Raw genomic sequence first — 27,978 nt, forward strand, 5'->3', positions numbered from 1 at the left:
ACTAAATATGAATATATAACCACCTGTGGCTCCAGCCCTACAAAAGTCTCACAAACAGGTAAAATGCAGTTCCCATGTAGAAAGAATGGATGACAGAGAAGCTACCAAGGCTGACACCCTCTGAACCCACAGCAAAAACCCAGTCCAGCACCATAACGCAGCTGACGAGCAGGACCACTAGCACTGCTTGTGCCCAGTCAGCAGTTTCCTTGGTAATCCTCGTCCCTTAAGAACATCTAAAATATCAAGGCATTTATATGTACTTTGCAGATAAGGAAGGTTGGTCACAAACTTTTTTAAAAATTAATCTTAATAGAATAAAATTCTAATAATTGAATTACTTAACAAATAGAAGCATTTCTACTAGCAAGGGTATGAAATTAAAAACTGCCCTCACCTGGAGACTGAAGAATAGCTACTACTTCACTGTGCCCCCTTTCACGAGCTTTGTCTAAAGGAGTTTTCCCATCTTCATCTCTCAAATCAGGGTTTGCACCATGTCGTAAGAGAGTCTGAGAACAAATTTTTTTAAATATGGAAAAAACATTAAGATTCCTTCTTCCAAAGTAGTAAACATTTTTTTCATACATTCTTCTTCCACTTTTCTCATGCTTGAAGTAAGAACATTACGTTCTTTTTGTATCTGTAGAGCTAATATAAAACTATTTTTATGTATATTACTGCCCTATCTTAATGAAAAATTTGTGTTTTGATAAACACTATAAAGAACATGTAAACATTTGACAGTGCACATGTTAAAACATATTTCATTGAAGACATTTTGTATAGAACAAGGCAAAAAGTCAGTATATAAGGCTGATTGTCAGTTTAAACCATACCTTTGCTACCTGAGGTCTTCCAAAACATGCTGCATAATGTAATGAGGATGACCTCTGACCTCTGTTAACATCAGCACCCCTTTCACAGAGAAATTCTACCTGTTAAGCAAGAAAAAGTAAACCAGTTTTTTTCATCTTTCTTTACATAAATAACCTAAGTTTTTAAGATTCTATAAAACTGATTTACCATTTCCTGAGTTCCAAAAGCTGAGGCCCAGTTTAAAAGAGTTTGTCCTACATCATCCATAAAGTTTACTTCAAAAGCTGAAAGATACAATTAAATTTTAAAAAATTAAGCATCCTCAACAATCCTAGGGAAGCACTTCTGCCCTTAATTGCAATAAAGTAGCACAGGAATTGTTGCTAACAAGATCTGTTATGTATTTAACAAAATAAACGAATTTATCTATACAGATTTTCAAGGTACTACCTAAGCATTTGTTATGACACCATACATTATAAAAATAAAGAGATACTTTAGCTGTCTCATTTTCTTTTCTAGAGTATTTTTGCTTACCTCCTGTGTCAATAGCATCTATTAGTGCATCAGTATCCTTACTGCGGATGCAATCTATCAGCTGCCGATGAGAACGTTCCCCAGAACTATCCAGTCTTCGCAACCCTGGGATTCTGCCTGTAGATCCAGCACTGGATTTTGGCAGGGCTTTTCTCCCTTCGAACAGTAGCACCAAAAGAAGATCTACTAACCGCATGGTATCCAGTACACATCTCTCATCACCCTGCAACGCACTTTCTATAGAATCTGGGAGTTCAGATCTTAGGAGATCCTGGAAATAATTAAAAGTCTGAACAATAAAAAATATACAGGGCTTTAGAAAATACTATCAGAATTGGGTTTCATTTCCATATGAAATGTTTCCTTTTGTCCCCTCTTTATAAATAACCTATGTGCACGTGTGTATATGTGTATATATACACAAATAAAATCTAGAAATCTGTATATCTATATACAAAATAGCAATACAGATCTTGCATAGATTAAAGTACATAAGTAAAATCCTATGAGAACAATCCTATGAGAACAAAAAGCTGTAGCATAAAAGGATTTCTTACATGTGTTACTACTGGAGAGCCTCTACACAGGGTTGACAACAGGCTTACAATAGTTGACACCTGATTACTTAATTTAGAGTCTGCAGCTGTAGATGGTGCTCCAGTGCTACTCCGTCCAGGTTTGCAAGCTGAAGATGGTCCTGATGCTGTTCCACCAGCAGCTGCCATGCGAGATAACAACTCCTCAGTTAATCCATGCTTAGCTAATGGGGCTGGGTCAACTCCACGCCGTGTGAATCTGTCAGCTAATGAAGCAAAGCATCTCAGAGCTCCATCTGAAACCTAAGAAAGAAGTGCAAGAGAAACAATGAAAAACGTGTCACTTAGGACGAGCAGATGCTAAGGGGATATTCACAAGAATACAGGACACAGAAGCTGATTTCCCCAGATTCTCTTCAGAGTCAATGAACAGAGACAGGATTTTTAAGCCAGAAACTCAGAGTTGGAACACAACAGTGCTCTGAACGGCTCACTGAAGGACTGCACTGTTGTGGGTTTTTTTCCCCCTTTCTCTCTGTTGATGATATATAGAAATCAAGGAAACAATTTTTGTCTAAAGTTCAGCATTGTGAGCATCTACTTAGCTATATGAGCAAAACCCCAAATCAATCCAGAAAAACATGTTTAACAATAAAATTGCCAAATTAATAGATGTTGGAAGCACATTTTAAAAGTTTTTAGTTATAGATGTTGTTCTTCCAGGAAACACTATTTATAATCCCCTCTAGCTGTTGTCCATTCCGACAATATAGTTTGAAAAAAATTAAAACAACCCATGTCTTGGTATTGAAATATGGAGTGCTTAACCTTCTGGTTGTTCTGATGTTACAAACTGTTAAAGAGGCCTTCTAATAATAAAACTCAAAAACCTTAAAAAAACAAAACACCAAGAAAATGCACTATGAGGTTTTATTTCTTAACTTTCACACATTTACTGAACTTCAACTTTATTCCTCAAAGAACAATGAAGACAAATTTCTTTGCAGCTTTATCTTCTCTGTTAATATAATACAAATATTAATTATAAATGTCAAATTATAACATATTATGCTAATATTACAATCAATTTGGAGCTTTCTATTAAAAGGAATGCTATCAGACAAGTCATCAGCTGAGGCACCAACTCAGAACTCCCAAAGTATTAAACTGACAATGAAGTCTGATAGTTAAAGTTGTATTTAAAGGTTTACATACTTCTTTCTCTTAAGGAAACAAAATTTTTCAACTGCACCAAGCCTAAAAATAGGACCAACGGGGAAAAGCAGATTTTACCTTTAGATAATCCAGACTGCCCACTGAGCACCTGACCCAGGGATATGCAAATATTTTTGTGATAATAAAATACAAACTTCAACATTTAGGTTTGTCGCTACAGGGAAAAAACAAAACAAAAACAAAACAAAAAAACTCACCAAACAGTGACACTATGGAGACAAGGCTTACTGATGATCCTCTTAACAATCTGGCAAAAATTACTGCTGGCCTACTGCCCAGGAAAGGATCCCACCCCTTTTCATTTTGGTGTTGGAAAAAAAAGGGTGGTTTTGCCTTTAATACCTCTCTCATCTATACACTACAAGTGCCTCCATCTGTCAGATAAGGATGCATATCAAGATGAGCTGCTTCAGGCACATTTACCTTCGTAGATGTGCAGTAGCAAACCAGACAGGTGTCAAGAAATAGTAAAAACAAAAAACCCACAAAACAAAAAAACAGTGATACCTACTCTTAACCAAACCCTAAATTACAACAGTTCTTACTCCCTAAAACGTCATCAACTTCTAGTGCAGCCCATGATTATCAGCTATCACATACCAAGGGTTTAAAGACAGTTACTCATTAACACACAGAACAAGATTAGACTATTCGCCAGACTTCCTGAAGTTAAAATCTTAAATCTCCATAAAGTTTTTGAGGACTTGAAAAACAAAGTTTCTCCTAAATAAATTCAAATCATGCTAAACTTCCGGCATGGTGCTTGCATGCCAAGCATTCTGATTTATCAATACTCTTTTACAAGGCATTTTGTTCTTTAACTTGTAATGGTCACTTTTCATGTCCTCTTGCATTTTGCTCCAGTTCTTTGATAGCACAATGGATAAAAAAAATCTGCCAATTTTACATAATCTGTATATACTTTATGGATTTTTACCAGAACAGCTCTGTCAGAAACACACAAGCAAGGTTCAGCTTATTTAACATACTGCATTAGTGGCATTAGTTTACAAAGCAAAAGAATACTGTGGAAGGTATTTACATTTCTTCTCACAAATTGCAAGTCTAGTAGATGGGTTAAAAAAAGTAATTTATAGATAAGCTCTTCTTGGGCTCACATTCATCTGGTCTGAACTCTTCCCCGAAGTAATGTTACTGTCAGCCTACACAAGAAGTGATCAAATCCAACCATGTAAAAGGATGATGGGGCGGAACAACAAAATTTTACAAAGGAAGTCACTGGGCAAATCTGTGATACACATCAACATTCATTGTAAATCCTGAAGCTTATTCACACAATACACTTTTCTCAAGAATACCAGTACAGATTTATTATAATCATCTGGGTTACTCCAATCTTAAGCACACCTACCCTAAAGTTTAACTGCTAAAAGACTAAATTAATTTGAACTCTCATTCAGATCTCCAACAGCCACAGCAATTGTTTTTTTTTCAAATATATCATAAACTGGAAAAGAGTGAAAATACTACAGATTTATGGTCTAAATTTCAGGATTAGTTTGCCCGAGATGATCAGTGCATTAATAAAATTATATAATATCTAAAAAACATGGTAGCTTGTTCCAAAACAGATAGTGTGACAGTCCCCTGCCAAGTGAGTCTTTCAAAAATATCTGAAAACATATTAAAAAAAGTTAGCTCCCAGGCAGAAAGATGCAGTCTCCCAAATATAATGTGCTTAATAAACTAGACTGGGATGTGAGGGGCATGTAGAGAAAGGAATGAGGACAGACATGGGGGTGGGTGAAATGGGGACTGTGAATGGTATGGACAAGAAGCCTGAGCAGTGTACAGCAAGAATTTGGCTAGTTATTGCAAAACATTGGTATGTCATACACAAAAGGATTCTACTAATGGGAAGGTAATTCCTCTAAGATTCATTTTCTAGACTTTACAAGGACTGCTTCATCTCAAGTTAATAAAACTGCAATAAAGTAGTGGCTGCATCTATAGTAGTATCATTTAAACTAGATTCCAATGTCATATTTTAGCACTGATTGTGGATGTTTTTATTGCTTCTCTTAGTTTGGCAAAAGAAAAACAAACCAAATTGATTTTTGTTTCTTATTTATACTCAATTTAATAGTGACTGAGGTACAGACATAGAACAATAATTACTTCAGAAAGTATTTCAAAATGCACTGAAAAAAGTTACAGGATATTTTTCAATAAAGTTCTCAGAGGTTAAATAAGATTGTATTCACACAACAGTGCTGGAGTCAAACGCTAAGGAGTATAAAAATGCTCTTGTCACCACAGGCGTAAAAAAAAAATATCCAAATATAACAACTACTATGTAAATAGTTGTGGAGGCTATGCCAAAAATATCTAGCCATTAATTTATTAAAAATTATGGAAGTTAAATTTATAGCATATTCAGCCAACTATTACATTACCTGATGGTCTTCATGTTTTAATAAACTAGACAGTGATTCCACACAGATCTCTAATGAAGAATCCTGAGGCTCCATTTTGCCACAGAGTCTGGATACCACAGCCATAGCTGAATGCAAAGTATCTTTATGAACAAGGTGTCCACTGTCACGAATAAATGTCAGAACACAATTCAACCCTCCAGCTTCAAACACAGCTCCTGACTCACGGGTACAGATTAATTCTAACACCTGTGAGAAGATTAAATGTAATTAGAATGAAGTACACAAAGTCAGTTATTTGTTTATATCTGTCTACACAACTGGTTAAGAAAATGAAACAACAAGAAAAAACCCAACCCAAACCTCTCTTTCCTCAACACCCAGAAGAGGCTAACGCCTTCAGTACTCTAATAGTTACGGTTTTCTTCAAAAATAGAGGAGCGAGTACAAGAACATCCCCCAGTGGCATGGTCTTAACAGGTGTTCATGAAAGACAGTTACATAATAGTATCTTTTCCTGGGAGAATGAAGTCTTTGGATAATACACAACTGACAGCTCTGAAATTTTCAAGAGTACTGTTACCCCAGTACTTCAGTGATATACTTTTGCATAGACTAGAACTAGTAAATTGGAAAAACATGCATAAAGTCTGATACCATGGCAATCAAGGACTCAAACTATATGCTATTATAGGGCCATGAGCTATGCTTTAAACAAGCGATTTTAAGGGTCTTGGAAAGTTTTCTGAAAACTTTCCAAGTTGTGCAGAGGAGCTGTGTCTAGTGCTGCTGAAGAGACAGCAGACAACGTTTTTACAGCAGGTAATTGATCTATATCTGGATCAATTCTTCATACCCTTTTGAGCATAAAATTAGCCCTTAGCATTCTAGTCAAGATAAACAGGAAAACTTTCTTCTAGTATTTTTTTGTTTCTTTTTCTAGACTTTGTTTAAAAGGAATGTCAGCTTTGAAGAGTACCAGACTGATAGTAAAGATAAGAAGTATTTCTGGCATGTACACTTTTATCCTACTCTATGTTTTTGCTTCACATTTTAATATAATAAATAGGATTAGAATATGAGCAAGGTCTTCAGAAACAGCAAATTTTCCAGCTCCTTCTTAAAAACAGAAAGTTCTTCAGTACACGTACCTTCACACACTGCTCAGCCAAATCTCTGCTCGTTCTGTTGTTAAGTTCAACAACTACTAAACGATTACAAAGTGCCTTAATAGCTCCATCCACTCCCACAATCCTACGGGTGCATTCAGCTGATACATCCAGGTAATACGTTATGGCACGAGCTGTAACTTCTAATACATTGTCTGGAGCACTTTCATCAAGGAAAATTTTGCACAGTGCGGGTAAAAAAGTTCGAGGAGGGCATCTGCAGGGAAAAAAAATACAACAGCAGATTGATAAATTGTGCAAATTTCTCCACAATGAGTAATTCCATACACTTTCAGATTAACAGATTAATAGTTTTCATGCTGGCATGACTTGCTCAATTACTTTATAGTTGGATCAGATCATTTAAAACACTAAGATTCAGGCATCTGATACACACCCCAAAATTCAAATCAGTAACCTGAAAAGATGCTGTATTAGGGAGGAAGCCAGCAGAAAAATGTATTCTTGAAATTTTACAACCATATAGGGAAAAAATTGTCCTCTTGGGAAATTATTTTAGGAATCGCCAAATGGAATGCTTTTTTTCTTAACAGAGCTTCAAGGTTCATGATAATAAATATTTAAGAAATTTGCTATTTAACTCCACATCTTTCTTAAGAAGAGGTTACACAGTAACTTTCCATTTTAAAGACATTATCCACTGGAAAAAAAAGTCTGAAATTTGTAGTCATTATTAGGTGACTACCATACAATGACACAAAAAGCATTTCGGTACAAAAAATTTAAAGCAGACAGTACTACCTCTTCAAGTGTTTTGGTGTTCAAAATTGTTTCATTTTATGCACCACCAGACAGACCAGTAAAACACTGCTATGAACAGTGTTCTTCAAACATTATATTGCAAGAAAAAAAATTCACCAATAAACAAAAATCTTAAAAAAACAAAGCAAAATGAAACCACACATGTATAACCAAGTGAAAAGTAAGGAGAGCTCCACTGTCTCCATTGTAATACTAGCAAACTATAATACTAGTAAACTATGTTTCTTAGATTTCCAAAGACAGCAGCAGAGAAAAACCTCGAGATTTTTGCAGGGAGTTAAATGCAGTACTTAGCAAATCTAACATTTACCATTTTTTTTTCTATGATTTAACAGTTTATAAAAAGACAAATGGATCTTGGCTGTATTTTTTGAAAATGGAAATTTTAAAATTTGGAAGACATCTGTTCCTGTCCTTAAAACACTTGAGCACAAGAGCCAATTACCCAGCAGATACAGCAAAAATACAGTTACTAAGAGCCTATCATTTATACCTAAATCTTTGCCAGCACACAAATGCCTGTGCACTCTATTAGCAACACTCTTATAAGAATACAGCTCATTGTCAAAAACTTAAGGGTTTAGGTTTTTAAAAATGACTTTGCCAGAACCTCTAGCTTCATTAGTCATAGACTATACTTTTTCAATTAGGAGGCAAAAAACAACTTCCACTTGCTGTCAGAACATGTTTTCTGACTTCAAGAAACTATTCCAGTCCTCCAATAAGGAAACCAAGTTGCATCGCAAGGTTTCAGGAAGAAAATGTAGATTTGTCATATACTTAATCTGCCAGAATTACTTGATTCTCAAAATAAAAAGCTACCCAAACTTCAACTAATTTTGTAGACTATGGTAATGCATGTTGAATTCCTCTAACAGCAGCAATAATAAGAATTTCACTTGTTCTGAAAAAATAATTTTTTTATTCTTTCTGAAAATAGCAACTAATCTAATTTTAACAAGGACTGTCACAGAACATTCTTTCAGGCTACTTCCACTTTGAGCTCTATGCCTGTTTCTTTTTAACAGTTCAGGTTTGGGTCTTCAGTGGTGTGGTGGGTTTTTTTGTTTGGGTTTTTTTTGTCTGTTTGGGGTTTTTTTTTTAGTTTTGTTGGATACTGCTAGTAACCTGGAAGTTGAGAGCTAGACTACACCATGTAGAAGAGGTAGTAGAAACATTTTATAAATATTTATTAAGGATAATAATGAAGACTGAACAGAAAAAAAAAAAAAAAAGAGCAGAAAAAGCAATACTGAAGCATTAATTTAAATGCTAAGTTATTTTTCCTCTCCTTTTTCCTGCAGCAAATCAAGAAGCAACACACACAAAATCACAGGCTTGAAAGTAAACCAGAACAAAACACACCAGCCTTGTGGCATGAAGTTTTATGCACTATCCACTTCAGTACACACTAATTTACTGCAAACTAAACATTTGTGATGCATGTTATCTTCAACATTTTTTTCTTTTTAAGAGTTAATTCATGGCATTTCAACACAGAACTCATTAAACATTTTTAAACAGTTGCCCATTACCTAACAATTAAAAAAAATCTAGCCTTCTAATAGTATGCTCTGGACCAACTATAAACTAATCTAGCAAATCATATAATCAATGTGTAACAGAAAAATGCATAGTAAAAAAGGTGAAAACTGGGACAATTTATGAAGAAGCATCAGTCATACAATGATGCATATAAAGATAATAAAAAGCTTAGTCATTATTACATCTAATACAAATTTAGAAGTAATAGAAGTGTAAACATTTTTCTCAGACATTGTTATCAGGAAGATGAAAAAAAAAAAAAAAGAAAAAAAATCATCACACTGGCATTTTTGTCTTAGTCTCCAAAACAGCAAATGAGAGCTGCTTATTATTATTTTAGCACACAATATGTACAGCTGTGTTATTTTCTTCCCCCTTGTGTGTCTCTCAACTCAGTTTAGTTCAAGTTCTACACAGTACAGTAATGCATCATACCAGGCAATAAAATGCATGCAGAAGTCTGAAGTATTTCTGAAGAAAGTAAAGCAGACAGACCTGGACTCTATCAGCTCTGAGAATTTGCCAGTGAGACTGTCAAAAAGTATTTTTATTGTTGTTTTATAAAGACTGCCTTAACAATCTACTATATGTAGCTATTAATTTTTCAAAGAGGTCACAGCTAGCAAGAGATCAAACCTGATCTTTCAAGCCCCAAAGGATGGCAGCAACACTGACAATGACTTTCAAATAAAGTCCAGTCATCAGTTACATTCTCAGACACAAAAGACACATTTGGCCAGTGCAGTCCACAATACAGCAATTTGCCTAGACAGGACCTCTATCTTGTCCACTGCTTGGTAATATCATTTCAGGCCAATACATTGCTATGCTTTGTTCTAAGCAGCACAGCTCATTAACATTTTGAACATGTAATTATATCAGCAGAAAAAGGTATGTTTATTATGCCAGTCAAGTATACAGGGTTCTTCACTACTCATATGTTAACAGCCCTTCTGGTCAGGTACAGGCTTTTTATAATTCTATGAAAATGCCATTATTGAATCATATTTGTACGAAACACATCCACAAGGAGCTATGCTCAAACCTCTTCAGGTAGTCCTTCACTCTGTGGGTATCAAGAGTTTGAGACAAGACCAAAAAACCCTATTAGTAGATGAAAATTATTTCCTAGAATTTAAACAGTATTCCAATTATGCAGATTGTTATGATTAAGATGGTAAATTTCTGTACAGAACTAAGTGAAACAGTCCAGTAGCAGGAGCTTCTGGTGGGCAAATGTAACTGACTGGCCTTCATTAATATCACATAAGCAAACTAGCAGGACTGCATACACACACATGCACAGCCCGCAAGATTAAAACACTTCCCGCCTTAATTTACTGCAGTCTTGTGATCACTAGACACATTAGATTAAGACTGAGCCTTCACTCATTACTAGTTCTGAACTTCTCACTGCATTTTCTTCTCCTATCCAAAAAAGTTCCTAATAATGGTTAGCACCTCCTTCTCCTAATCTATTGCCTGGGACATAGAAGTCATTAGTATTTGTCATACTGTAGCACCTGAGGGTACTTGTCCCAGGTCAGGATCTCCCTGCACTACAAGAGCAAACCAACAGATTCCATCCTAGAAAGCCTAAAGTATAATTGTACAATAGGACAGATAAAGACAAGGGAATGAAAACTAATCACCCCACATTACTACATCTTATCTCTATATCTCAGCAGTTTTCACAACTGCAATTTACTGTTTAGCCTACCACATCATTACACTGGATTTCTTTATTCCACTTCCTCACAGCTTTTTAAAGCACATTACTACCAGTTTACTGTGTTAACTCACTACCAGCATTTTCTGCTATTTTAATAGAGACGTTCCAGGGAAGACAATTTTTTATTCCAGTTTCTCCAAAAACTATCCAAGGAATTAACTGCACTGCTGTCATTATGCTCACGTTTGCTGTCTAAATTGCCACCCTGAACATGCATGCAAAAGGACCAGGTAAGAATGATGCTCTACTCTGCTCTACTTGGAGCAGTAATATTCACAACAGGAACAAGGTATACACACAAAGTGCTACAGCTAATGAAGGTCACAAGAGAACTTCGACCTTGGTTCTGTAATAACTAAAGATACATTATTTGCAAAAATATTTGGTCTAGGCATTGGAAAATGTGGTAGAATCAAGAGCAGCAGCTGAATAAAGGGAGAACAAATTTACTACACAACTAGATAAACCACATGGACAGCTAAGTTTTATGCAGAGGGATTAAAACACTTAGGAAACATCCTCTATACAAAGCAAAGAAACCCCAAACAAACTTCAGTATTCTCTAGAAAAATATTTATTTCATGGTGAAAACTACAAACTAGTGTTCCAGTAGACAGAGAACGGTTAGCTACACAGGAACCCTTAAAAGATGCACACAGATCATGTGCATGAGCATGCACATGCCATACAGATAAATTCAGATTCTTTTTGCCCGCTGAAATTCTATCAGGACTTAGCAGTCCCTAAAGCTCCTGCTAGTGAGGGAACAGAAAGTATCAGTTCAGTCATTCGCACACGTCCAGATCAGTGGTTGAGCCTGTAATAGCAGAGAAGGGTGAACCGACACATCGCCAGCACTCCAGTCACAGTCTTCTCAAGCAAGTGGCTCAAATAGTAACAGCATTACATTGTACAGCTGTCATTTTGAAGAGTTTCAGTCATTATGCTGTAGATCACTTTCCTATCAATAACTGTGTTACAAATAGAAGTACACAAGGCAGCTTTATAGAGATCACCCTCTAATCCCCGAATCTGCCCTAAGCTATTACATGAGTCTCTCGTGGTTGAAGCTATGAGCATCCGCTCCACACATCTCAGGGACAAGAATGTGCATCTGTGAGTAGTGCCGGAGGAAGGACTGGAAGGGGATGATGGGAACACCAGCACACCATGGGAGATGGGATGCAACACTGTCACAGCCATACAGCAGGTGTCCAAAGCACACCCCTCCCTTCTGTCACACAGCCCCACTGGGGATTCCTGCATGCTGGCACTTAACTCCTAAGAAAAAGGGGAAGTTTTGCCCTTACTCAGTGGATGGTCGTTACACCCCAAAATTATGCAAACGGGCTTTCACGGAGTTCTTGAGCTTTCACTTGATTCAATCCTGAGTAAAGGCACCTTGTTACTAAAGCATAAGCAAAGGCAGCAAAGGGAAAAGAAATCCACTGCTCACCTGGAAACCAATCTAGCAAGCAGGTCCTGTGAACAGCACTTTTTGAGGACCAGTCTCTCTTTTTAACAAAACACCAGGTAAGCAAATAAAATCAACACCAGCAGGAACCAAACAGCAAGTCAGACAAGCCATGTTGTGTACCATTCCATGGTAAATCCCTACCGGCTTCCTTAGGTGGGCAAAAATAGATCAAAGGGACCTAAAACTGTCTCAAATATTTGCTGTAGAAGATTAGGTCCCATCAGTAATATAGACCCTAATGCTGTTTCAACTAAGACTGCTCAGAACTAAAAAGCTACTTTGGCAGGTGGCAAAGCAAAGCATCTCAAGGAGTGTCTATATCATAGCGGCTGCACACTGGACAGGCCTTTAGGAAACCATCTACATGGAAAAACAAGGCTGCCAAACCTTCCCAGGACAGCAAGGAGGCTGAGGGCAGAACTACAGCACTGAACTGATGTGATGGGACAGAAACTGATGTTTGACTTTTAGTACACTTCCATCTACTGACAGATGATGCTTTTGATTTCCAAGAGAAAATAACACAAATAATCCTTTCATCACTGCAGGCCTCAATTTCCACCAAGAGAAAAAAGCAGAGTGCGTAATTTCTAAACTTAAAACATTCCAATATCAAAACCACTTTCACAATGTTGCTTGTATGTTGATCACTTACTAACTAAAAGTAGTAATATATCTCAGAAAAAAAGAAATTATGACAGGAAAAAAAGTTGCTTTATCCTCAGATTTGGGGGGGGGGGGGGGGGGGGGGAAGAATCACTTTGTTCACAACGACCTATGCAATGGAACAAACAAAAAGACAGTGGTGAGTTTCTTTTAATACAACAAAAAATATCTACTTTTTAATATTTTTGTTATTCTTTCAAATTAGAAAATAATGGCTAATAGGAAACTTCAAGGTTCAGATTTCTATTTAGGCACTTCTAATGAATATGAAAATTAAAGGAAAATCTTTTTAGATTTTTATTTCTAAGAAGCTATATTAACATCAAATCGGGCACTTCCTCAAGCACTTTAAATGAGTACTTCAGAAAACTGATTAGGGACTTTGTGAATTAATGAGGTTACTCTGTTACTCCTTAGTGAAAGACCGATTTCACTGAGTTAATGAGGTTACTCTGTGACCAATGCTACAACTCTTGCTTATTACTTTAGGTATCTCAGTTCTGGATGTTCACACAACTTCATTGTGGTACTCCCAGGATAAGAGCTTCTGCCACTTAGTATCTTGCAAGTCTTCCAACCACCATATTTTAAAGGTCTTGCTGGAAGACAGATTTGTAAATAAAATTATAAAAAGTCTGAAATAAGTACTATTCGGTATCAATATTTATCTATTAAGATTTGGGTAGTAGAGCATTCTCTGTTCCCTGGACTGACATCAAGAACTAAACCCCATTAAAAAGTGCTGATTCTGTATCATTTCTATTAAAAAGCATATTCATGCTTTCAGTATTCAAATGAGTTTATTACATTGTAAAGACCACAATACACAAATTCTGTAATAGGCCTTCTTCCTCTGCTGAAAATCTACTTGATCTAAAAACATTTTCTAAGTATCACAATCATATTGATAAAATGTCAAGAAGGGCTAGGGAGATTTATTAGTGTAATTATATTACTACAGGATTATAATCAGCATAACTCACTGCTCTTTAGGAACAGGAATATCCATAGAGATGCAATATTCTTAAACAGCTACAGCAGGAAGTTTCTGCCAGTGCTAAGCCCTTAAACTCGAATGAAGTGACTCAGCTGATTTTACAGCTTGCCAGTGTACAAAGATACTAAGCAAGTAAAAATAAGCAGTGTAAACTCATTTCTGTAATTAGATATTTTTAATGCACTTAAAAGCCTTAGCTCAAACAGCAACAACAATGGTAGTTCAAAGACTACTGTTGTGTTTAAACGAAACCCAAAAGAAGGAAAGAGAACCTCACTTCATCCTCAAAATAGTTAACATAACTACTACCAGCATTAGGGTGTGTTACTCAATTCCGGAGTAACCACTGGATTCAGTTGATGCAGAGCCCCTGCCATGTGACATAGCCTTCGGCTTCAGCCAGCTGCCTGCTCCAGGACATGTGACATGTGGCAGAAAACCAAGCTCAGCTGCCTGCCAGCACTTGTGCTGGATCTCTAATGCATACCATATGCTGAGACCAGTTAGAAATGGGAAAATAAGGAATTATATGTCTGTCCCTAGACTATTTAATAATTATCTAATATATAATAATTTTTAATAACAAAAAAATAATTTAAACCTCATTAGTAACCATTTCTGAGGAAAAACACACCAATTAAATATTTACAATGACTGGTCACAAAACTTCAAAGTTTCAAAGAACATACATCCTGCACAACAGATTTGCTCTTAAAGCAATAGTAATTCCAACTTATTTTTGGTTAGTTTGTTTTCCCTTTCTGCAGTTCTTTCTATGGGAGGAGATCTCAGACTTTTCCTCATTGTTTCTTTTGCTGAAATACCATTTTGTTTCCACATATGAACCAAAAACATCAGCAGAGTAATCACAATCATCCACAAGAACTGTCCACACACCTGCATTGCCTATATGTATTCTTCTGGACCCATTTCCAAACATACTATACACTGTTTTCTTACAACACTGTTACAGAACAAATAAATGCCAGAAAACATCCACCTACGTATATGTATGATTTTGTAAGTGTACGCCTAAATGTGCACATGCTCCCACTTGCTTCTGCCAGATTTCCAGGCATTCAAAAAGAGAACCAATCTAAACAAGAAAACTTCCATTTCCCCATTACCAATCTGTGCTGTCTATACTTCTTACATAGCCTCTTCATAAGAGGCCGATATTGAAATTCATTTAACTAGTACAGTCATTCAAGAAAGGAAGCCCACTACTTGAAATTAGTTTGATTGGTCTCATCCAATCTATTAGGAGATAGAATCTTTTAAAAGGTCATTAAGTCACTGCCTTAAAATTCTGCAACCATCTTTTGCACAGGAGTTGCAAGAATCCCTTCAATTTTATCTCACACTCAAAACCCTGAACAAAACAAAGAGTACTTGATGATACTACCGGAAAAAATGAAAAAAAATGACAGACTAGTAAATAGTGACAAAGACAGTGGAAGGAGTTATACAAAACTGTCTGGCCTACTCAGAGGCACAGGCTCATTTAAACAGAGTAATTTTTAACACACACAAATGCCAAGTTACAGATCTTAGTCTTAGGTAATACATCAAGCCATACCTAAAAAGCAAGCTATCATATCTTGAAAAGCAACTCTGGAGATAAATAACTAAAACCACACTTCCTGTACAACGTTTTGGAAACATCTAACTAAATCTGGGATGTGTAACTGGTAAGAGTAAACTAAATGTACTACTATAAACAGCATAGATGAAGGCAACACTGGAAAACATTTCTGAAAAACTTTGAAAATGTAGAATTGGAGAGGGGAAGGAAGATCAAGAGCTGATGAGATCCTTATGTGCAAGTACATTCACATTAAGAACAGTACTGGCTTTTAATCCAATAAGAAAAGGTGGACTGACTGCCCGCCACAGAATGAGGCAGTCTAGCCAACTCATATGGAAAAGGAAAAGCAAATTTCAACAACAAAGACAACTAGGGAGCAGACTAAATAGCAAAAAGGGTGTAAAATTAGGTAGAATGTCCTAGTGGAAGCATTAGCTATACATTATGCTTGTATCAAACAAGATGCTCAATTCAGTAATAGCCAGGTAAAATATAGGGGCCTGTGACAAAAGAGAGGATGTCAATTTAGATGACCTAATCTTCCCTTCCGGTCTTTGTAATCATTAAGATTCCCAAAATGACTAGACAGGCTAATTAATCTTCATAAAACCTGTGACAATGAGGCCGTAATTCCCATTTTACAAAAAGCATCCAGAAAGACATTAGTGTGTTAACACTCACCACTGGGAAAAAAAAAAAATTACCCAACAAAAAAAAACAGCCTTAAAAAAATCAGAAATAGTCCTAAACATTATGCTTTAACAAGATAGCTCCTTGAAAAATACAGCACACACCCCTACTTCCGTCTCAGAAAAACACTCTACAGGATGCTGAAGATCCCACTATATTGGGAGTCCACAAAGTGAGTAATTCCAGTGCTGGCATTTCACTGTAGCCACACCCTCTGACTTCATTAAAAGGCAAAAAAAGTCAGTAGGAATCACACAAGTCTTGCCATTGTAAAGCTTACAAATTTTCATTTATCGAGATGTCTGCATTAGTCCAAACCAATTATTCACAAAGAACATATGCTTTGCATGGTTTAAAATCAACTGTAAGCAATACTTATCCTAAGTTACTCATGGCTGCACTCCAGCACAGAACTGTAATAATGGTCTTCGCCCCCCCCTTAAAAATAACAGAATGAGCAAATCTGTAGGACACACAACATGAAAACACCTTGATATGGATAAAGCTGCCCTCTCAACCTGTTAGTTTTACCACAACTGTTAGATCTGTTAAAAAGCACTTTACCACTGTCTGAATTACAAAGATGGTTTTAAAGCCAGCGCAAACTTTTAAATGGGCCTGAAAACCACCACTTCAGATCCCTATGCCTACAAGAAAAATTTTTTTCTCTCTGTATCTAATTTTGATTTACTGGAGTTATACAATCCTGATAAACACAGGAGCCTGTAGTTTCAAGCAATCAAGTGGAGGTAAAACTAAACTGTTCCACATTATTCTACTACAGTCTCACTAGCTCACATCAACACAGTCTTTGGTTCACTGGAATTTCTTCTTACACTTGTTATTACATGTTAGCAAATACAAGGGAAAGGATATACCTTTTGTTTAGTGAATACATACTTAGGAAAGAACAAGGTTTAATGTAAATTAAAACAAACATACTTGATCTAAAAAGTAAGCTGAAAGGATTTTTATTTTATACACTAAAACCCTAAATTTCAATCCTTCGTGTAATTTTTGCTTTTATTTGTCAAATAAGCTGATAATTCTTGCTAATTCTTTGCTGACCAACCTTGTTAATGCTAAATACACAAAGGTGACTTGGGGCACACCCAAAGGGGAAAATATGATTTCTCTTTCTGAGCATTAATAAGGCCCATTTCAGCTGTTCAGTGTAGAAAAATATTTTACTCAGGTTTTACTTACTTGTTATACTACTACTTTGTTCTATAAGTTTGCTTTGTAATTAAGGAAATTAAATAAAATCTTCCTTGCTAAACACTTTTCCTCTGGCAGACAGGGAAAAAAAATAGCAACACAAAGCCCAGATCTAAGGAATTCTCATTTTATTTCACAAAAAATAAACTGAAACAATCAAAATAAAAAACGATACATGGAAACACCTATGTGGAAAAGGACTATATTAATAATGTGAGATTGTAAGCAACAGCCTCTACATTGTCTTTGAAATTACCTGGAACAATTTAAACACTAAAAATATAATTTTAATTATGCTTATATAAAAAGCATACTTAAAACTCCTAGTAAAGTTGACTTAATAGTACACAGTTTAACTACAATTTGAGACTAACTTATAATCACAATAAGTTTAGCTATTTCACTCCAACTACTTAACAGAACCATTTCTATTCATTCTAAGTTTCTGTAGTTCAAGCTACTGGCTTTTGCTGCTGGTAAAATGTTAGCCATTCTTCGTGCTAAGTGACTAACAGTGTCTGTGACTCATTATCACCAGAAGATGAATATGCCGCTGATTTTTGTAATGCTAACATATGAGTAACACTAAAAATAATTTAATCAGATATAATATGTAAATCTGGGGAGAAGTAAAGAAACGTCAACTATTTGGCATCGCCACCTATTACTGGCTGCATACCCTGCAATCTGTTGCGATACTGCTAGAACTTTACTGGAACACTAAGAAATACACCGCCATACATTCGGGCCTACTTCCATTTTTCTGATTTGATCTGAAACGCTTATGTTATATCCATTAATCTTGTATAGAAACGAATTATTAACTTTAAAATATGCAAACATATTTTCAAAGAAATGGTAAAGTAACCCTACTACTTTACTGCAGTAATGAAGTACAAGATCTTGAATCCATCATTTCAATACTTCCCCCCCCCCCCTCCAAGTTTGCGATCTTTCTTTGCTAAGTGTATTGCCCTTAAGAAATCAGTCTAGAAAGTGTTGTGCTTTTAGGGAAAATGCCTAACATTCATCTCAATATTTTTAATGTGTCTGTGCTTCATAGCTTTGCCTGTCCTCACCATATGTAGCTTTTAATCACAGGAGTACTTCACTAAAACGATGAGCTTTCTCTTAGCTTATGTCATAAGAGCAAATAATTTCTTACGTAAAAGTATTTAAAGTCACCCTAACTGATTCCTGAAAAACATCACAGTCCAAGAAATGGACTGTTTTAAGATTCCACCTTACAGTTGTTGAATTCCACAGATGAAAAATTTTCTTAAAGTTTTCTTAGTCAACATAATTAATAGCAATAAACAATTCCAAGATCTTGAAATAACATCAGCACAGCGTACTAAAATTTGTGAATGCTCTTCTTAACAGAAGAAAAAAAAATGCTGTAAAGTCTAGAGGCTGGTTTTCTTACCAACAGAAAAATGTCCACATTATAAATCAAGCATACACTGAAACCACTTTCAAAATTAGTTCCTGAAAAATGTGTTTGGCAATCCTTCTGTCATATAGTATATCTCCTATTTAGACAAGCAGTAATTCCTTTAAAAACATAATTGAAAAGCATTATCAAGGATTATTTTAGTTACAGTCTCTCAGCACGTGACAGTTTTGGCTACTTGAACTGTTACCTGTAAAGATTTTAAAAATACTTTTCAAGACATCATCTATTCCTTACAGAGAGTTTCAAAATAAAGTCACCTTGAAATGCAGGCTGTGCTACCACAGACACCCAAGACAACCCACTGAGCAGCTCTCCACTGAAGAATGTATACCTTTCTCTGCTTCTCCCATTATTTCCAGTTACACAGTTCTACCCCCAGTACTCATCAGACACCTCTATGATCTGCTGTAATTCACTGTAGCAGCAGAAACTAGCCGCCATCTTCATGGGGTTTAAGGAGTAGCTTGGTCTTTTAGTGAATTAGATAGAGGAATCCAGTAAGCCCTGATGCTGGTATGAAGCAAGAATATGGCTGGGAGGAATAGAAATGGTGAGTGATAAATGGGAAGAAGTAGCTCTCCCTTTTGAAGGTAATGAGCTATCATGTCAGATCACCAAATACCGTGGAACCATATCTTCAGTATATTCATGGTGCCAATCAAAAGTAGAAGTTTTAACTTTACTGTAACATCACTTCGACAGGGAACCTTGACAACTCTTTCCCAATTTACACTTTATTGTCTTCTGTTTGAGGGAAGCTTACAACAGCAAAAGAGATCAACAACTTAGAAGACCAGTAAAATTAAATTATACCAAGGCTCAAAAAAAAAAGAAAATGCCAAATGGTATTTTAAATGTTCCTTCTTTCAGGCATAAAAAACTAATTTTAAAACCACAATACTGCAATAATAGAGCATTCATTATCTATACTTCAAGAAAAAAAAAGCACTTCAACTATGTAATTAATTTATATTGAGATGAAAGTCTGTTCTAAATAAAATGCATAAAAACCATAACTGGTTTACATTTTAAAAGTTGACATTTCATTCCCAATTCTCAAGCACCCAGAAGACATTCTAACAAATGCTTATGCCCAAACTTCTGTTCTATACTGAACATACTGAAGCAAGAAGTTCACCTAATTTGTCAGAAAAAATAAAAAATAAAAATAACTCTTAACTGCCAAATTCTTTTCTACAGCAGCAAATTAAGTCAGTAAATCAGGTTTACTAAGGCTGAAAACACAGTGCTCCACCAGTACTAGTACTATGAGGGACCGACAGGAAAGTCAAATGCATCTCCCTATAGTAAGTCTTTTCCAAGCCAAAATTTTCCCTGTAAGCTCATCAAGGCCAAGATCAGGTAATTTCAAATTTTAAAGCAGTGTACAAAATACTGTACCCACTGCTACCTAACTACAACATAACCAACTTTTAGAGAGGTATGAATTTTACACTTTCTGTAATAAAAGCAGTTGTGAAAGATGAACAAGAGCTAACCTTGTAAACTGTTCTACAGGGCTACAAAACTAAACACTGTAACAAACAGCTACCTTCTTAAATGCTTCTGAACCTACACGCTGCTGAAGTAAGATTTATCATAAAGACACTGGCTGTACTCATGAGATGCAAAAGAAAGGAAAATGAGGGTAATGAAAAAAAATGGAAAAGAGGAGAGATTGTATTAGCATCTAAATAAGAACTGGAGAAACAAACAAAGAGATGTCCGATTTTAAAGTTGTGATTATTTAGACTTTTGCTGCCCTCTTTCCATTCTACTGGTGGGCCCTCACAGGAAGTAGTGTTAGACATGCACAGAAACACTATTAAGTAACAGAAGTGGTTACATCAGCACTTTGTGCTGAGAAGTATAAAAAGGAGTGAGAACCGAGACTGTGCTATATGAAGCATACAAATGCAGTTCAGAAAGAGGGTGGCATAAACAGCAGCATTCTTCAAAGAAGGGGCAAAATATTTGTGTGAACACTGGTTAATATTTGTGATTTTTGTTAGGATTCGCAGAGCTCAGGAAAAGCTACTTTATCTCTTGAGAAAAGTGTTGCAAAAGCATGGATGCTTATATAAATCTAGGTGATCATTACAGTTTTAATTCAAAAAAGTTCTTCTTCGACCATTAAAAACAAGACCAAAAAACCCAACACATTGCTACTCTGAATACATTTCTTTTAATTAAACAATGAGATAGTGTGTCAGAATGAGCACTGTGGATCACTCACAGGACGCTACATTTTTAATCAGACAACAGTACTTCACACAACATTAACAGAAATTCTTCATTTCAGTGATCTATGCTCAAGTTCAGCCTGTAAGAACATTTCTGAGGCTGAAAGTTTCTAGGAATGTTAAATGTTATATACAGCTACCGAGAGAGGAAAATAACATTCCATTAACAAAAGCCAAAACTACTTACGTTTCAAAACAGCGATCCACGTTGTCTGACATCAGAAGTAGCATGCATAGCTGTTCCAGTGCTATTAGCTGCATATCCCTTTCATCTCCCTGCCCCATCTGCAGCCATTCCAGCAACGTGTCTGGGTCCACATCTGCCATGTTTGTTATTTAAAAAAAAAAAAAAAAGCACGACCTCCACTTAAATAGAAAGTACCAAAAATATCCTTTAATCGTGCAAGCCAGACTAACTTCAGCTCTTTAGCCAGCCCCAGGCTTTTGCAGTTTTCACCTGGAAATAAAAAGTAAAAAAAAAAAAAAAAAAGTAAAAATAATTACCATCACAATCTTGTCTTTAAACTTCTTTAAAAATAACTTCTTTCTCTAAAATGTATAGCACAGTTTTGGGCTGACATTAAGAAAATTTCCACATATTTGATCAGCATTTTTTTCCCCCCAAGCTTTATACATGAGTAAGCAGTAATGTATTTGTTCTGTTCCACTGCAAAAAAACCTCTAGTTCCAGCTGACAACCAAGCAAAACTTAGAGCCTACGCTTATATATAGGATAACTCAAAATTAAAACTTAAGTAGAAGGCCAGTGCTTAATTCCTTTGCATATTCTCAAAGCTAAAGACAATACTATTAGTCTTGTCTATCCCCTTTCCTTTAATATGACTTTATTATAAAGTGTCCAACTTTCTGAAAGATGTATTACCACTAAAGTATTCAAATATAGAAAAACATCAAATGTCACATTTTAAATACAAATCCACAAAACAAAAAAATATGTACAACTAAAGATTTGGAGAATCTTTGCAAGTTTTATTAATCCTTCACCTTTTAAAAAAGCATTCAAACATAAATTAAGCTTTAAGTCAAAGGATGAAAAAGACAATTTACGAATCACTTCCATTTTCAAGAATTAAGGGTTTGATGGGATTTTTTAGAAAAAAATGTATCTAATTCATAGCTTTTTTTTTAAAAAAAAAAAGCAGTGAATAATCCAAATAATTCATGTACATATAAGGAAAACAGCATTATTTGTTGGTCCAATGCCACAGTCGTACATGCAAGCTGAAGACCAAAAAAGTCCCTTTAAAATGTTAAGAGATATTTTTGACCTGTGTGCTCGCTTTTTACTTTGTGTTTTACTACCAAATAGTCAAGTTCACCTCCCATGCCTAAGTACACAGCAAACAGCTATTTTCATAGAAAAACTAAAAGGTTACAAACCAATCACTCCAAATTAAACATACAAGAGGACAAAATGAATATTTTTTAAATATAGCTTACAAAAAAAGAATTAGTTTACCAAACTCATAGGTAAGTATGAAATGCTGGATATGTCCCCAGAAACTGGAGGGGGGGAGGAGGGGGCGGAGGTGTTGCCGAGGGGGGAGAAGCTCGATCTGGACAAAGTCTGCCTCCTTGTTTACTTGCTGCTAATGAATTAATAGTTAAAAAATAACTCCATCAAGGGCACATCTACAAAAGGGACTCAGAAATTGGTATTATATGGAGAAACATACACTGAATCAGCAGTGCTGTTTCACAATAGGTTTGAACTCAAAGATGAGACAAAAGTAAGACACATGATTCCTTTTTATAATTTAGGACCATAATGACATCACGGATCACTCAACTACTGCTTGCCAGTTAGATATTTTTGTTATTGCTGCAGTCTTGCTGAAAGAAGTAATGCAAATGTTACTACATTTATTTTCTGTGCTTTAAACAATGCCAATGATCGTCAGAGCTGTTTACAGACTCTATTTCCTGTTCCAAGACTAAATAAAGCTACTTTCAGCCAGTACAAGCGGGATCGTATTGTAAATACAGTGCCTCTCCTTAACGCGACTAAATCGTTAACTTCAACTGGGGAAGGGGAGGAACAAGAAAATTAAGAGAGAGTGAAAGCGGGGTAAACTCAATACAGGCACCTGCTGCTCTTCCACCCCAGGCGGGCTCTAACCAGACGGAAACGAACTACCGAGCAGAAAACAGAGCCGGGCGAGAGGCCGGGGCTCCCAGGAGAGCCGCACCAGAACGGGGCCAGGCCGCAGCTCGGCTCATCCCCCCGCCCGGGCCTACACACGCACATCAGCGGGGCCCAGGCCCGCGCGCGGGGACCGGCCCCCCCCGCGCAGCGCCCCCGGCAAGGGGAGCCCTCGCACCGCCCCCCGCCACCCCCGCGCGCAGGCGGGCCGGCGGCGTGCGGAGCTCCCGGCACCGCCGCCCCGCTTTACCCCTCAGCCCCCACGCAGCGGCTTCCCGGTGACCGCCACCTCCGCCCTGCGCAGGGCCCCGGCCCGCTCCCGCCGGGCCTGCCGACACAGACCCGCCAGGCCCGGGCAGCGACGCTCGAGTTCCTGGCGAGCCGCAGGCCTCGCAGGGTGACCCGGCCTGGCGGCTCAGGAAAGGCGCCGTCTCCCCAGCGCCAGCAGCCGCGGCCCCGCACCGCCCCCGCCGCTCACCTCCGCCTCCCGGAGCGTCGTCGCCGGAGCCGACCCCTCTCAGCGCCACGGGGAGACAGGGGCAGAGGCGAGGAGGCTGCAGCGGCCCGAACCCCGCAGCAGGCGGCGGCCAGCGGCATCCATGGCGCTCACCCGGCACGGGATTGGGCGGGAGGAGGGGGAAGGGAGCCGCGCCGCGGCCGCGGGGGGAGGAGCTGGCGCCGGCCGAGCGGCCGCCGGGGGCGCTGCGGCAGCGGCGCGGCTCCCTCCGGGCGGCGGGGGCGCGCCTCGCACCGCCGGCCTCCCTTCGCACCGCCGGCCCCGCGCTGCCGCCGCGGCGCGGCCGCCGGCCCCGCTCCTTCCCCCGCGGCCGCGCCGATGGGGCTGCCGCGTCCCGCCCCGCGCCTACGGCGCCCCCCGGGCCCGGCGGCCTCCCCGGGCGAGATGGAGCCCGCGCTCCCACCCGCCCCTGCCCCTGGGCGGGGGACCGGGACCACCGGCCCCAGCGCCGCGGGGCCGCGCTCCCCCGGGCGCGCCGTGCCCAGCCTCGGCTCGGCTCCCTCTGCCTGAGGGGAGCCTCGGGCCCGGCTGCCCCGGAAGGGCCTCCTCGGCCAGGCGCCGGCCTTGGGAGCGGGTCCCGCAGCGCCCGGCCGCCCTGGAGAGGCTGCGGCCTCCCCGGCGTGTCTGCCGGCTCCCCCAGGCTTGGAGGGCCTTTCCCTGGCTGCATGGGGATTTTTGGGGGTTTTTTATGGTTACAGATCTTTTTATTTTATGCCATAGTCTGGTTATTTACAACAATATAGTATTTATATTCACAGAGAGAGGACTTAGACCTTGCAGGGCCCACGCTTGGAAACACTCTGACCCACCTCCAGCACACCCATTAAAGGAGCGATGGTGAACTGCTTTAAACCTCGCAGTAATGGGTTTTTCAGAGCAGAAGTTTTAACTTGCCTTTGACCTGCAGCGAATTTGAGATACTGCAACTGTACAGCGTAGCTTGAGACAGATTTTGCAGCAGAGTAGTCCCCTGGCACACATGCCGCAAAATGCTATGCGGTTACCTTGCATGTGATTAAAAAATGAAGCAAACGGCTACAAATTTAAAGTGAAGGACTAAAACGAAGGATCTTCAAAATAATTTCCTCCTCTGTAGGATGGCATGCGTTTTTCTAAGGAATTTAAGCCTATTAATATAAGTACAGTAAATAAGATTACTGTACATTTGAATGTCACTCCTACCTACCTCAAAGACATTTCCTGTAATTAGGAGGCTAAAAGTACACACTGAACAAAAAGGCAATAGCAGTCACGCTTGGTTAAAAACTTGCAAAATGCAGAATTTTTTATTGTTCGATGTTGTGATGATGTCTCTAGAAAGTGTTATCTTTATTGCTGTACTTTGTTTCAGAATACAAGAACAGTATACTGTTCCTTTGTCTCTATTTCTGATTTCTAAGGCAGCTTAGCCTTTCTGTCTTACTGTATTACATCTCTCTTAACTGCCCCTTGTTCCAGCCCTGCTGAGATTTACATGTAGGTCCTTTGCCTATGCTTGTCCTTCAGACGTCAGCAAGTCTTCTTATATGCTTAAAGTTCAGGACACGAGGCAGTAGTCACTGAGTCTGCAGTCTTTATATTTAGAAGCTTGATCTTCTTTCACTTTCACTGGTACAGAAGCAGCAACAGATTTAGGCCAAATTTAGGAGAACCGTATCTGCCAAGTGACCTCACTCCTGTTGCATGATGGTAGAACAGCTTCCTTTGCTTTTTACTGTGAAGTTTCAATTGAAGCAACTTTATTAATTTCTTCTGAAGACCAAAACCAAATGCTAATTTTCAATTGTAAAGACCAAAAGCTTTGAAATCAAACAAATGTTTCACTCTTTTTGCATAGGCTGCACTTTTTGGTTCAGGTGAGTATCTTTCAAGAGATACATGGCTATCCATGGGGATGAGGTTATCAAAATATAGATCAATTTAGGAACAAAATCAAAAGTTTAAATATTGTACATGCTAAGAAGATGAATCGTGGATTTTATATACTACTGAGCAGGAGTACAGCTCTTAAAACCACTGGAAATAGCTTTCAGTGCTGTACACATTTATTTCTAAATGGATAAACATAATACTTCCATGTCCTGATGCATTAATTGACCATTTTGATATATGCTATAATTTCTTGGTTTTTTTAATGTTAAAGGATGTGTATCAAGTAATGTACTATAGCTTTAGTCATGAATCAGGATTTTTTTCATTGTGATACATTTGTAATATTTAAGAGTTTTCTAGTGATTTTTGTTTGTCATTACAAGATTTCTTCTCCCCAGAATGAATCTGAAAAAGAAGAAATGATCTGCTGACTAGGTAATCTCTGCTTTATTGTTTATATACCTCTTAGAATATATATGTTCATGGTCTGATGAATACTTTTTCCACTTCACATGCTTACTGGGCATTCAAATTGTTTTTGGCTGTTGTCAGTACTCCATTGAAATGTATCGCAGCAAGCGATACCCCTGAAGCTGTGGTTTCAGACTCCCTCTGTGTACAGCACTGATACAGACTAGGGCTGCCTCTGCAAAAGTGACTGCTGTCTAATATTTAATAAGCAAATCGCTACCAGAGCAAATAAGAGTACAGTTAGTGGATAAGAAAGACATAAGAATTGCATCCATCTTTTTTACGGAATTACTTGCTTTCCTTTGAATTTTTTCATGAATAAAGTTTTGTTCAGACCCCCAAATTTCCAGCCTGTGGCTATCGTTTGGCCTAAGCATCCTGAGGAAGGAGTTTACGTGGATTAGTGCAGCAAGACGGGGAAGGCAAATAATGCCATATACCAAAGTGACAAGTAATGGAGATTGACTGTCATAGTTGTTTTGAAGAAAATCACACTGAGCATTGTGTGAATGTGAAACTGGCAAAAACAACTCAAGTTCTCCACATTGTACGATGTATTATTCATTCAGTTAGAAAATTACCTAAACTCTAACACCAGCTGACACACACTTCATGTATGACCTTGGCCTAATCCCTTAATCACTGCATGTCTCTGTTTCCTCCTTTATTAAAAAAACAAGATAGTAATGCTGGAGTCAGAAATGTCTTGGCATTTATGGAACTGTGAGTTGCTGAGGCATGTTACTATATTAAGTCTTAAATAATGCTACAAAACAGAATTCCTCTTTATGACTACCCTTCAGTAGACCACACATGTAAGTAAGTGACTAAGGATGATTTTGGAAACTGGGTCACATAGGGTCAACGCAGACTGACCTTTGTAGAGTGTGATATTAACCAGTGACCAGCATTGTTGCTGTGTATTTATCTGAAAATCCAAACTTGGCTTCAAAAGACAAAACATCAGTACAATTACTGGCATAATATTATGTCAGAGATGCATGAACCACAGAGAAAGATGCCATGGAGGGTAGGAAGGGTCAGGGATTGGAGGGCTGCAGATGCAGAGAGCTTCTGAGACATTATGGAGGACACCCCACTTGAGAGAGCTACTTGATAAGAAGACATTACAGGTGTTCTTGAAAAGATTTGATTCTGTTTGAAAAGAAGTCATGTTTGGCTAGAATTTTGCAAAATCCTCTTGGAACAGAAAAAAAAAAACCAATGTTTTTTCACTTATAGCTCAAAGAAAAATAACATTTATTACTGCTTTTATATTCTATTCAGGCTGGTGTTTTCCATACATTTTTTAGCTGATAGCAGAATGAGAAATCTGTCATGGGTACTGTTGATTTCACAGCATGATAGTAAGCATTGTAAGCTTCAGATAGGAATGATTAGGTTTTTGTTACAGCAAATACAAAACTGGCCAGAAATCAAACTGAAATACACCTACAATTCAAACAAAACAAGAAGTCTCAGATTCCTCTGTATATTTTTAATTGACACAGAAGCTAGAACCTAGTATAACTGATGGTTTTGTTGGCTGTACTGCCCACCTCTGTACACACGCCAAGTTGATGTTTCCAAAAATATCCCTACTCTAGAATAAATAGATCAGAGGGTGACATAAACAGACCCTGAACACCTCCACAAATTTAATTGAGTAGTTTATGCAAAAGGCCAGTGCTGTGCCCAGCCAAATAAAATGGTTAGGATGTTTATGGATTATTTATCCTTTTGCTTTAACACTATTTTCTCTCCCACCCACATAATAATATTGTGGAAAACACTGAAAGTTCCTACTCCTCCAGAAACAAAATATGAATAATTCCATACATGTTTCATTTTCTTGATGGATGTTAT

At 38.0% G+C, this 27,978-nt stretch overlaps 1 protein-coding gene across 5 annotated transcripts in view; it reads right to left on the minus strand.

Annotated features, from left to right (window-relative positions):
* Positions 1-23,861, minus strand: part of HECTD1 (HECT domain E3 ubiquitin protein ligase 1) — a 64,545-nt gene extending 40,684 nt beyond the window's left edge. For 4 of the 5 annotated variants that reach the window (XM_074909836.1, XM_074909833.1, XM_074909835.1 and 1 more), the window contains exons 1-9: positions 23,731-23,861; positions 21,276-21,545; positions 6,676-6,910; positions 5,546-5,773; positions 1,914-2,195; positions 1,357-1,627; positions 1,027-1,103; positions 840-938; positions 398-512 (exon numbers count right to left, since the gene is read on the minus strand). In XM_074909836.1, the coding sequence (XP_074765937.1) occupies positions 398-512; positions 840-938; positions 1,027-1,103; positions 1,357-1,627; positions 1,914-2,195; positions 5,546-5,773; positions 6,676-6,910; positions 21,276-21,415 (1,447 nt within the window). In that variant the 5' untranslated portion in view covers positions 21,416-21,545; positions 23,731-23,861. Of the gene's footprint in view, positions 1-397; positions 513-839; positions 939-1,026; positions 1,104-1,356; positions 1,646-1,913; positions 2,196-5,545; positions 5,774-6,675; positions 6,911-21,275; positions 21,546-23,730 lie in introns of all 5 variants that reach the window. The other variant, XM_074909834.1, reaches the window with a different exon arrangement.
* Between the last annotated feature and the right edge of the window lie 4,117 nt (positions 23,862-27,978).

Source organism: Athene noctua, chromosome 6 (assembly GCF_965140245.1).
Source record: "Athene noctua chromosome 6, bAthNoc1.hap1.1, whole genome shotgun sequence".
Taxonomy (NCBI): domain Eukaryota; kingdom Metazoa; phylum Chordata; class Aves; order Strigiformes; family Strigidae; genus Athene; species Athene noctua.